This window comes from Canis aureus, chromosome 13, assembly GCF_053574225.1.
Source record: "Canis aureus isolate CA01 chromosome 13, VMU_Caureus_v.1.0, whole genome shotgun sequence".
NCBI lineage: Eukaryota > Metazoa > Chordata > Mammalia > Carnivora > Canidae > Canis > Canis aureus.
In genome coordinates, this window is record NC_135623.1 from 21564070 (window position 1) to 21576583 (window position 12514).

At 38.9% G+C, this 12514-nt stretch overlaps 1 protein-coding gene across 4 annotated transcripts in view; it reads left to right on the top strand.

The window, feature by feature from the left end:
• The window catches only part of TESK2 (testis associated actin remodelling kinase 2), a 146467-nt gene that overhangs the window by 97792 nt on the left and 36161 nt on the right, over positions 1–12514 (top strand). For all 4 annotated transcript variants that reach the window (XM_077845192.1, XM_077845195.1, XM_077845194.1 and 1 more), the window contains one exon: positions 9023–9071. In XM_077845192.1, the coding sequence (XP_077701318.1) occupies positions 9023–9071 (49 nt within the window). The remainder of the gene's footprint in view (positions 1–9022; positions 9072–12514) is intronic.

Genomic DNA, 12514 nt, shown 5'->3' on the forward strand with positions numbered 1-12514 from the left:
AATGAGTTTAAGAATGAATGAAGGTTAAAGAAATGTAGATAGTGAATGTAACCTATCAACCAAACCTATTAAAGTTTGGTAACAAGTGAAAACAGTGAATTAGTATCCTATTTTAGGGAGGGGAAGAGAAGCATTTTTTAAGATGGGGGAAATTTAAGAATATTTGTAGGAAAGAGCCAGAGGAGATGGAGAGATGGGCAAAGAATAAGGCTCATGGAAGATTATGAGGATCCAAAGATGCTCCATGAATTGGAGCAGATCAAGTTTTAAATACTGTGGTAAGGAATTTCAACATTATTCTATTAGCAGAAGGGAGTCATTGAAGCTTTATGAAGAAGGTAATGACATACTGTGTGTTTTAAAAGGTGACCCAAAAGCCATGTAAGGGATGGCATAATTTAGGATCATTAATAATGATAAATTAAAAGTCACTAAGTTTTATTTGAACATGGACTAGACATTGCTAAACACTATAACTGAACTATCATATTTAATCCTCCTAACAAGCTTCTAAGATGGTGTTATTTTCAGGTCTATTTTTGAAGCTGAGGATATTGAGATTTATAAATACTAAGTAACTTGCTTAAGTTCCTCTAGATGGGAATGGATAGGCCCCTATGCTCTAGGGCAAGGATCAGCAAACTTTTTCTGTAAAGGACTAAACAGTAAATATTCTGGTCTTTGAAAGTCTTATAGTCTCGTCTACGGCCATACTACCCTGAACGTGCCCCATCTCGTCTGGAGGTCTTATAGTCTCTATTGCAACTAAGCTGCCATAGACAATAACATGACTGTGTTCCAATAAAAGATTATTAAAAAGAATAGTGGGGGGATCCCTGGGTGGCACAGTGGTTTAGTGCCTGCCTTTGGCCCAGGGCGCGATCCTGGAAACCCGGGATCGAATCCCACATCAGGCTCCCGGTGCATGGAGCCTGCTTCTCCCTCTACCTGTGTCTCTGCCTCTCTCTCTCTTTCTCTGTGACTATCATAAATAAATAAAAAAAATTAAAAATAAAAAGAATAGTGGGCCATAATTAGTCCACCCTTGGTAGGGCCTGTTCTAGTTTGGAAAGCCATAATAAAGAAAGAAATGTAGCTTATCATATTTTGCTTTATCTTTTTTTGCTTTGGTGGGATAATGGGAATAGAATTTTTCTTAGGTAGGGATACCATTTAATCTCAAGAGAAGCATCCTTTCTATAAGAGGCTCACTAGAAACAGCTATTTATGCATGCAGTTTAGCCACATTCTGCAAAATACCCACTTAACTTTTTTTTTTCCACTTAACTTTTTATTACAATTACCTTCTAACAGAATGAACCCTAGAATGAAAGTTCTGTGAGAGCAGGGACTTTGTTTTATTCACTATCCTGTCCCTAAAGCCTTGCACACAATAAATAATTGTTTATTTGCAACAATGTGGATGAAACTAGAGTATGTTACCCTAAGCAAAATAAGTCAGTCAGAGAAAGGCACATATCATATGATTTCACTCATATGTGGAATATAAGAAACAAAACAGATGAACATAAGGGAAGGAAAAATACAATAAGATAAAAACAGAGAAGGAGGAACACCTGGGTTGCTCAGTGGTTGAATGCCTGCCTTCGGCTCAGAGCATAGTCCGGGAGTCCCAGGATCGAGTCCCGCATTGGGCTTCCTGCATGGAGTCTGCTTCTCCCTCTGCCTATATCTCTGCCTCTCTCTTTCTGTGTCTCTTATGAATAAGTAAATAAATAAAATCTTAAAAAAAAAAAAGCAGAGAAGGAAGCAAACCATAGAGACTGTTAACTATAGAGAACAAACTGAGGATTGGGAGGGGCAGTGGGTTGGGGGGTAGGCTTAAATGGGTGATGGGCATTATTAGGAGGGCACTTGTTGAGATGAACACTAGATGTTATATGTAAGTAATGAATCACTAAATTCTACTTCTGAAACCAGTACTACACTATATGTTAACTAATTTAAATTTAAATTAACAAATAAAAAATAAATTAATAATTGTTTAATAAATGAATGGCATGCTGATTCTCATAATTCCAATAACCAAGGAGTTGTACAGATATTTAGAGAAGATACTTCATTTAATTTTTTAAAGATTTTATTTATTTATTTGATACAAGCAGAGGGAGAAGCAGAGGGAGAGGGAGAAGCAGACTCCTTACTGAGCAGGTAGCTTGATACGGGGCTCCATCCCAGGACCACAAGATCATTGGCCTGAGCTGAAGGCAGATACTTAACCAACTGAGCCACCCAGGTGCTCCAAGAGTGACCCATTTTAAAGATACCTGTACAACTACAACTCCCTCAGATTAACTGTTTTCTCATTCATCTTGTCCAGATTTTCTCTACTCTAGTATAGCTTGCTTTCTTTCCTCTCCTCCCCTCCCCTCCCCTCTCCTCTCCTCCCCTCTTCAGATTTATTTATTCTTTATTTAATAATCTTCCCTTCCCGAGAGACACAGAGAGAGAGACAGAGAGACAGAGACAGAGACAGAGACACAGGCACTGGGAGAAGCAGGCTCCATGCAGGGGAGCCCAATGAGGGACTGGATCCCAGGTCTCCAGGATCACACCCTGGGCTGAGGGGGCACTAAACCGCTGAGCCCCCCGGGCTGCCCCCCCCCCCCTTTTTTTTTAAGTGACAGAGCATATAAGTGGCGGAAGAGCAGAGGGAGAGGGAGAAGCAGACTCTCCACTGAGCAGGGAGCCGGACGTGGGGCTCCATCCCAGGACTCTGGGATTATGACCTGAGCCAAAGACAGACATTTAACAGACTGAGCACCCAGGTGTCCCCAGCTTCTTCTTTTTTACCCGAGTTTTTTTTTTTTTTTAATTTTTATTTATGATAGTCACAGAGAGAGAGAGAGAGAGAGAGAGAGAGAGGCAGAGACACAGGCAGAGGGAGAAGCAGGCTCCATGCACCGGGGGGCCGACGTGGGATTCGATCCCGGGTCTCCAGGATCGCGCCCTGGGCCAAAGGCAGGCGCCAAACCGCTGTGCCACCCAGGGATCCCTTACCCGAGTTTCTGATGTTAACTGACACTTTCAGATGCTGTTTCTCCATGGGTTAAAGAGACAGTGCCATGCTAGCCAGAAACAGCTTTCCAGATTCAGTCTTTCAGCGCCCTGTATTACTTATGTTCATTATTTGTTAGACTTTTACCTGCCCCACATTCCTCCCCCTCCCCCTCTTCCATATTAGGTAGTGATTTTCATAGTAAACTGACAGATGAATGAAGTTAAATGTCCCACTTTTCCAAGGCAGGGAGTGGAATGAAGAGGAGACTGGACACATAGAAACAAGCTTTTCAGGGTGCCTGGTTGGCTCAGTTGGTGGAGCATGCGACTTGATCATGGGGTCATGAGTTCAAGCCCCATATAGGTGTAGAGATTATTTAAAAATAAAGTCTTCACAAAAAAAAAAAAGAAAAGAAACAAGCTTTTCTGCTCAGGCACCTTGCTACCAAATTTGATTCTTAACTAGTCCACATTTAGGTTATAATTATGATAATTACTTTTTTTTTAAACTCTTGCTGTATACCAGTCACAGTGCTATGAACTTTACATTTATTATTTCATTTATTATTTTCCAACAACCTTATGTTGTGGACAATGTTATCCTATTTTACAGAGAGGAAAACTAATGCTTGCCTAGTAAAGTGGAAGTGCGATTTGAACCCATACCCTCTAACTTCAGAGGCTTTTAACTCTTTTACCAATTTGCTTCCCATTTATTCCCAAGCCACAGGTAAGTTTCGACTAGTCTTTGGCACCTACATCCTATTTTCAGTACTGCCTAGATCTTTCCTTGGGTGCTTTCCTTTCTCAAGTTCCCACCAAACCTCTGGATGTACTTAGAGAAAACTAGTAGTCCAGAAACTACCTCTTGGAGAAACTCTGAAATTTCTACATTTGTAATTTTGTTTGAAGTGGCATGTCTTTAAAACTCTACTGTGATATGACAGCCAACCAGGTGTTCTCCTTCAGTTCCTTTTCACTCAACAATCGTTTACTGCATGTGCATACTGTTTGCTGTATGCACATACTATTGGGTGCTGTGAGCACAAGGAAGACTATGACCTATACTCTGCCTACATGGAACTTAATAGTTTTTCCAGCCTTGTCACTGCTTTGCCTTACTCCCACTTATAGTCAAGTCTCCCCCTTTCTTTGCCCTTCTAAACTAGCTTACTTGAAACTTGAGGGCATTGGTGTTTTCTTTTTTTCTTTTTTTAAGATTTATTTATTTATTTGAGAGATAAAGAGAGAGCTTACATGAGTGGGAAGAGGGGTGGAGGGAGGGAGAGAATCTCAAGCAGACTCCCCACTGAGCATGGAGTCTGACCCTGGGCTCCCTCTCACAGCCCTGAGACCATGATCTGAACTGAAATCAAGAGTCAGACACTTAACCAACTGAGCCACCTAGGTACTTCTTGAGGGAATTGTTAATGAGACTTCCTTCTTGGCAACCCAAACCCAATTGTCACTGGCTTTGTGACATTTATCTTCTCCCACTTTTGATCATCATCATTTATTTATGGTTTTTATTTAAAATTTTTTTTTGTATAAATATAACCTATTGGTTGAAAGAAAAACTACAAATATAAGTATGTACACTAAAAAATAAAAATTACCCCTTCCTTACCCCATCAGTATCACTTGCTGTTTTTTTCTTCTTTTTTGTTTTATAGCTTTCTTGAGATTTAATCAACATACAATAAACTACACATATTTAAAACATTTTGACATGTGTATATATACCCATGAAATCATCGCCATGAGGTAGTGAACATATCCATCTGCCCTCAAAATTTCCTCCCTCCCCTTTGTACCCCCAGAAACCCCCCTCTCTCAGGCAACTATCAGTCTACTTTTTATCACTATGGATTCATTTTACTTTATAGATTTTTATGGAATGATACAGTAGGTACTTTTTTGGAGTCCAGATTTTTCACTCAACATAATTATTTTGAGATTTATCCGCTGTTGCATATATCACTGGTTCATTCCCTTTTATATCTGAGTAGTAGTTTATTGTATGGATATCATAATTTGTTTTATTCCTTCAGCTGCTGATGAGTATTTGTGTACAAGTTTTGTGTTGACATATACTTTCACCTCTTTTGGGTTAAATACCTAGGAATAGAATAGCTGGATCAAAGTACATGTTTATTTAAGAAACTATCTCAGTGTCTTCCAAAGTGATGTGCCATTTCATAGTCCCACCAGTAATGCATGACTATTCCAGCTGCTCTTTATTTTTACCAGAATTTGGTACTGAAAGTCTTTAATTTTAGATATTCTATTAGGTGTATAGTATGTCTTGTGTTTTTTTAAATTATTTATTTATTTATTTATTTATTTTTGTTTAAAGATTTTATTTATTTACTCATGAGACACACAGAGAGAGAGGCAGAGACACAGGCAGACAGAGAAGCAGGCTCTATGCAGGGAGCCCAATGTGGGACTCGATCCTGAGACTCCAGGACATGCCCTGAGCCAAAGGCAGATCTTAACCACGGAGCCACCCAGGTGTTTCTGTTTTTTATTTTTATTTATTTTTATTTATTTTTTAAGATTTTATTTATTTACTCATGAGAGACCCACAGAGAGAGAGAGGCAGAGACACAGGCAGAGGGAGAAGCAGGCTCCATACAGGGAGCCCGATGTGGGACTCGATCCTGGGACTCCAGGATAATGCCCTGGGCCAAAGGCAGGCACTAAACTGCTGAGCCACACAGGGATCCCTGCATTTCTGTTTTTTAAATCGAGTTGTTTATCACTGTATTTTGAAAGATTAAAACAAAATCTAAACATTTTTTGTTTAAATTTTAAACAAATGTTTTTTTTTTTTATTTATTTATGATAGTCCCACAGAGAGAGAGAGAGAGGCAGAGAGACATAGGCAGAGGGAGAAGCAGGCTCCATGCACCGGGAGCCCGACGTGGGATTCGATCCCGGGTCTCCAGGATCGCGCCCTGGGCCAAAGGCAGGCGCTAAACCGCTGCGCCACCCAGGGTTCCCTAAACAAATGTTTAAATAAAAAAATTTTAAACAAATATTTAAGTTAAAAAATCTAAATATTTTGGTGGTTCAGTCAGTTGAGCAGACTTGATTTCGGCTTGGGTCGTGATCTCCAGATGGTGGGATCAAGCACTCCGTGGAGAGTCTGCTTGAGATTCTTTCTCTCCCCTTCTCCCTCTGCCCATCCTTCCTCTGAGATAAATAAATCTTAAAAAAAAAATCTAAACACGAATTCTTTCTTAGATATATGCACTGCAATCTATGACTTGTCTTTTCATTCTCTTAATGTGTCTTAAGAGATTTTGATTTTAAGAATCCAATTAATCAGTTTTTAATTTTATAGATTATGCTTTGGTATCATGTCTAAGAAACCTTTGCTTAATAGAAGGTCACAGAGATTTTTGCTCTACTGAATTGCCTTTGTACCTACCTTTGTAGAAAATCAGTCATGCATTGTATTCATTTCCTGGGACTGCCTAACGAAGCACCATAAATTTGTGGCTTTAAACAATCTAAATTTATTCTCTCATGGTTCTGAAGTCTGAAATCGAAGTATTGTTAGGCAACGCTTCCTCTGGAGACTGTAGGGGAGAATCCTCTCTTGTTAATTCTGGCTTTTGGTGACTCCAGACATTCTTTGGTTTATGGCAGCATAACTCCTATCTCTGCCTCTGTGTTTACCTGGTCTTCATCCCAGATACTTCTCAACTGACTTCCCCTCTTCTTTCTTCTCTTATTAAATTGAAGTATAGTTGATATTACAAAATTATTATCAGTTTCAGGTGTACAACATAGCGATTCAACATTTATATATATTACGAAGTGCTTATCATAAGTTAGTCATCATTTGTCACCATGCAAAATTATTACAATATTATTGACTATATTTTCTGTGTTGTACTTTACATCCTTATGATTTATTTATAACTGGAAATTTGTACCTCTTAATCCCCTTCACCTGTTTCTCCCATCTCTGCCAACCCCCCCTCCCAAGCAACCACCAATTTGTTTTCTGTATTTGAGTCTCTTTTTGTTTTGTTTTGTAGATTCCACATATAAATAATATATTATTATTATTAGTGCTTCTAGACATTTTCTGTTAATATACAAACTTTTTTTTTTATACAAATGGGATTTGTAGCTCACTGTTTTTGTTTAACAGTATAATTTGGATATCTTCCCATATCAGTGCATAAAGAAGATCTACTCTGTTCTTTAAAAAAAAAAAAAAAAAAGATTTTATTTATTTAATCACGAGAGACAGAGAGAGAGAGGCAGAGACATAGGCAAAGGGAGAAGCAGGCTCCATGCAAGGAGCCTGACGTGGGACTCCATCCCGGGACTCCAGGATCACACCCTGGGCCAAACGCAGGCGCTAAACTGCTGAGCTACCCAGGGATCCCTTACTCTGTTCTTTTTTAATGGCTATATAGTATTCCAGTCTATGAGTATACCATAAATATTTAACTAGTCTTTTATTGGTGGATATTTAGATATACAGTGATGAAGTAGATGTCCTTTTATATGTAACCAAATTGAGTATATTTGTAACATACATTCTGAGAAGTGGATTTGTTGGAGCACTTAAAATTTTTGCTAGATATAATCAATTACCCTTTGAAAAAGTTGTGCCAAGAACTTAACAGTGTTTCCTGTTCCTGTTTTCTCACCTTCTGGACAACACTGAGCATGATTGATCATAAATTTTGTTCATTTGATAGATTTAAAAAGAAATATATTCTTGTTTTAATGTGTATTTCCTTAGTTATGAGTGAATTAGAGCATATTTTGATATTTTTATTAGACATTTTACTTATTTTTCTGTGAATTATATACTTTTTTCTTTTTTTTTTTTTAAGATTTTATTTATTTGAGAGCGCAAGCATGAGTAGGGGTGAGGGGCAGATGGAGAGGGAGAAGCAGATTCCCTGGTATCATGACCTGAGCTGAAAGAGATACTTAACTGACTGAGCCACCCAGGAACCCCCTGCTTATTTTTCCATTGGGTTCTCTCTCTCTCTTTTTTTTTTTTTTACATATTTGGAAGAGTTCTTTTAATGTTAAGAAGTTAGTCCTTTATCTTCCAGCAAATGTGTGCTTCTCCCACCTGCTCCTGTAGTTGGTAGTTTGTAAATTACACACCTTCAGCTTGGGTGGTCCAACCTACTTACTTTCTAGATGAAGAAACTGAACTTCAAATAAGGTTAGTGTCTCTTTTTTTTTTTTTTTTAATTTTTTTATGAGCATGTAGTCAGATAGTAGTGAAGCTGAAACCAGCATCAAGTTTCCACTTCCAGTTTGGTTCCAGTTTGGTGCTTTGGTTCCTTTTCCCATATACCATGCTTTTTTTTTTTTTTTTACCATGCTATTTTTTAAAAATTTTATTTATTTACTTATGAGAGACACACAGAGAGAGAGGCAGAGACACAGGCAGAGGGAGAAGTAGGCTCCCTGCCAGGAGCCTGAAGTGGGACTCGATTCCAGATCCTGGGACCACACCCTGAGCCGAAGCAGACGCCCAACTGCTGACCCACCCAGGCGTCCCATACCATGCTATTTTTAAGGCTTACTCCTTTCTCTCCTCCACAGTTGCTTTTTTAATTTTTTTTTAAAGATTTTATTTATTCATGAGAGACACAGAGAGAGACAGGGACACAGGCAGAGAGAAGCAGGCTCCATGCAAGGAGCCTGATGCAGGACTCCATCCTGGGTCCCCAGGATCACGCCCTGGACCGAAGGCAGCACTAAGCCACTGAGCCACCCAGGCTGCCCCCACAGTTGGTTTTTACCACTAGATCTTGCTACAACCAGATGTCTCATGTAAACTTAGAAATTTACCAGCCTGGTTATCAAAGTTAGGCCACAGGGTTGTACAGGAACGCGGGAGACTTCACAGGTATTGGATTGGTTTTTAATGCACGAGTAACTAAACTAGTTTCTCAATATGTCAATTATGTTCTTTTCATTTGTTTAAAAAATGTGTTTTATTTCCTAGGTTCATGGGTGTGTGTGTACATCAAGGACAGTTGCATGCACTCACAGAGGTAAGATTGAAGTAAGCATATTGAAGTGGCTTCTTTGCCTTAGTATCAGCATTTTTAGTTCCATAGTAATTGTTACTTGTGTATGTTAGCAAAATGTGTATGCATTTACATTTATGCAAAAATGGCAGTGTTAACAATATTTTCTTCTCTTATCTTGGGACAATGGCCATTATCTCTAAATACTCTTGGAGTCCCTTATAATACTTCGTGAGTACTCTGAGATTATGAGTGCCCAAATATTATATTGATTCTTGCTGCCTAAACGACCCCTTCCTAACCTAAGGGATGGCGTCACTTGGCTGCAGACTCATGGCAACAAATTCCCAGACTACCCATAAACGTTTGCTGTCCTGATCTAGAATTCCACTCACTGTTCTATTGTCCTGATTGGTCTTATTACTCCTTGGAATCAGTTTACCTTTCCAATCTCATTTCATTTTCAGCCTCTTCTAGGCAGTTAATATGCGAGGGTCACTATTTAGCCTCTGAGGATCAGAGAATCCTCTCTAGAACAAAGGCTTCCTAAATTCAGGTACTGAGCTATTAGCTTCAGAATTTGCTTGGATACTTCTTAGAAACACAGGTTCCTGGAATCTTCTAGGTTTAGTAGGTCTTCATAAGACCCATATATATTCTTAAAAGCTCCTTAAATTATTCAGGTGAGCATCTAGATTTGAGAATCTATGTTCTAGGATGTATTCATAATCCTCCTTGGGAAGTAAGTACCAAAATATAAAGTGAAGAAACTTGGGAAGGTAAATTTTTTTAAACGAAGATTTTTTTTTTTTTTTTTTATTCAGGAAAGATGCAGAGAGAGAGAGGCAGACACATAGGCAGAGGGAGAAGCAGGCTTCCTCGGGAAGCCTGATGCAGAAGCAGAACTTGATCCCAGGACCCCGGGACAACCACTGAGCCACCCAGGTGCCCTGGAAGGAAAATTGTTTAACAGAATTTGTTAGTATTGGTTTCCTCTGGCTTGGTGCCTGGTATTAGTCCTTAATATCTGATGAAGGAAGACATCCTATCTTATATGGAAGGCCAAGGAAGGCAGAATAATGAGGTGGTAAAGAGCATGGGCCTTGATGTCTTGATTGCCAAGGTTTGAATTTCTGTCTCAGGATTGTCATCTGTAAAATGGGAATAATAATAAAATATCTGCCCCAGGGAGTCTAGATAGAGAAGACCAGTGTCTGAGCCCTAGAGCATTTCAATTTTAAAAACCTGAGAAGGGCATTTTGAGAGGGAATAGCTAGTAAGTTAGGAAGAAAACGAGAGTATTTTGGCCTAGAATGGAAAGGAAGGAGTTTCAAGGAGGAGGGAGTAAGTAACTGTGGCAGATCTTGCTGATAAAATGATGAGCTCTCAGGGATTTTGTGAAGAGGAAATGTAAAATGCTTATTTAGCACAGTGCCTGGCATATAGTAACTGGTTAATACATTTTAACTATTACAGCTTTAAAAAATAAAGATTTTATTTATTCATTCATGAGCAACACAGAGAGAACGGCAGAGACATAGGCAGAGGGAGAGACAGGCTCTCCGCAAGGAGCCTGATGCAGAACTTGATCCTGGACCCCAGGATCATGCTCTGAGCTGAAAGCAGATGCTTAACTGCTGAGCCATCCAGGCGTCCCATACAGCTTTATTATTAACATTGGTCCTTCTGAACTCCTTAAATTCTCAATCTTTTTCATTTGGTACTTAATACTGCTGTTCAGGTACTGCTGTTAATGTTATTAAAATTTTTTAAAACTTTTTATTGAAGTATGACATAACAGAAAAAGCACACATATGAAATATGTACGGCTCACTAAATTTTTACAAATGAACACACCCATTACCAGGATTCCAGATCAAAAAACATATTCTGTGTATTTCTTTTCTCAGAAGTGAGTATATAAATTCTTCAAAGACAAAACTCTCGGGGCATCTGGGTGGCTCAGTGGTTGAGCATCTGCCTTTGTCAGGTCGTGAGGCCAGGGTCCTGGGGTTGAGTCCTGCATCAGGGTCCCCACTGGGAGCCTGCTTCCCCCTCTGCCTGTGTCTCTGCCTCTCAGTTTGTCTCTCATGAATAAATAAATCAAATCTTTTTAAAAAAAAAAAAGAGAGAGAAAACTCTCTCCTCTCAAGCCTTCTATCTGCCAGAGCTCTGCCACTAAAAGTCGTTAAAGTATTTGTTGTACTCCCTGTTTATATCATTGTTCTCTGTAATGTGAGTTTACTGGAAGGGCTTGTATGTTGGTTTTGCTGACAAAGAAGAACACGCTTTAAAATCTGTGATCAGGGCAGCCTGGGTGGCTCAGTGGTTTAGTGCCACCTTCCACCCAATGCCTGATCCTGGAGACCCGGGATCGAGTCCCACATCAGTCTCCCTGCATGGAGCCTGCTTCTCCCTCTGGCTGTGTCTCTGCCTCTCTCTCTCTCTCTCTCTCTCTCATAAATAAATAAATAAAATCTTTTAAAAAATAAAAAAGATAAAATCCGTGATCATGTTGCAAATTCGGAAGTGGGGTGTAATGGAAATGGCAGAAATGAATGATCTTATGCAGCATTCTTTCAGCCATGTTGCACTTAAATAATATTTTTTGTTAGTTTATTCATAGCCATATATAACATGTAGTGCCTGCTTTGTGAAAGAGTATGTATTTCCAGTATCACTGATGAGATATTGGCATAGCTTATAATATAAATAGTTTTTATTATGGTGATAATTGGCTGATGATCATGCAACCCAAATAGGCTCTTGGTTATTTTCAGAAGGGAATCAGCAAAGGCCATCATGGCATAGATCTCTGGGGAATCCTACATTTATCCTACAATTTGACTTGGCAGCACAGCCTTTGGTTTTCACTAAGGATTATAAAAATGAATTACTAATAACATCTAGCACAGTACTGTGAACTTAGATGACATTTAGTAAATTTTTCTTGACTGCTAGAATGGCTGCTTTTTATAATAATGTGAGCATCACTCCTTATTTCTCTTAAAATAATTTGTCAATAATGACAGTAAACAAACATAGCTCTTGTTAGTGCCTATAAAGTATTGATATTATTAGGAAGATTATGTCTCCTTTACAGCAGTGATCTGGACTTTCCTAGGCTTGAACCATTTCTGTGTGTCTTCTTTAAAAGCAGACATTGGGGTGCCTAGATGGCCCAGTCAGTAAAGCATCTGCCTTTAGCTCAGGTCGGGCTCCCTGCTCAGTGGAGAAGACTGCTTCTCCATCTGCCCTCCCCCTGCTTGTGCTCTATCTCTCTCAAATAAACAAAAAATCTTTAAAAAAAAGAATAAAATTGTAGACATTAATTGAACTTGGAACAGTTATACAATTAGGTACTACTAACTACTATAGATAGTTTCATCTGTAGTTAAGTATAGATTTCTGAGTTTTTTTTATTTTTTAAAGATTTTATTTATTTATTCATGAGAGACAGAGAGAGA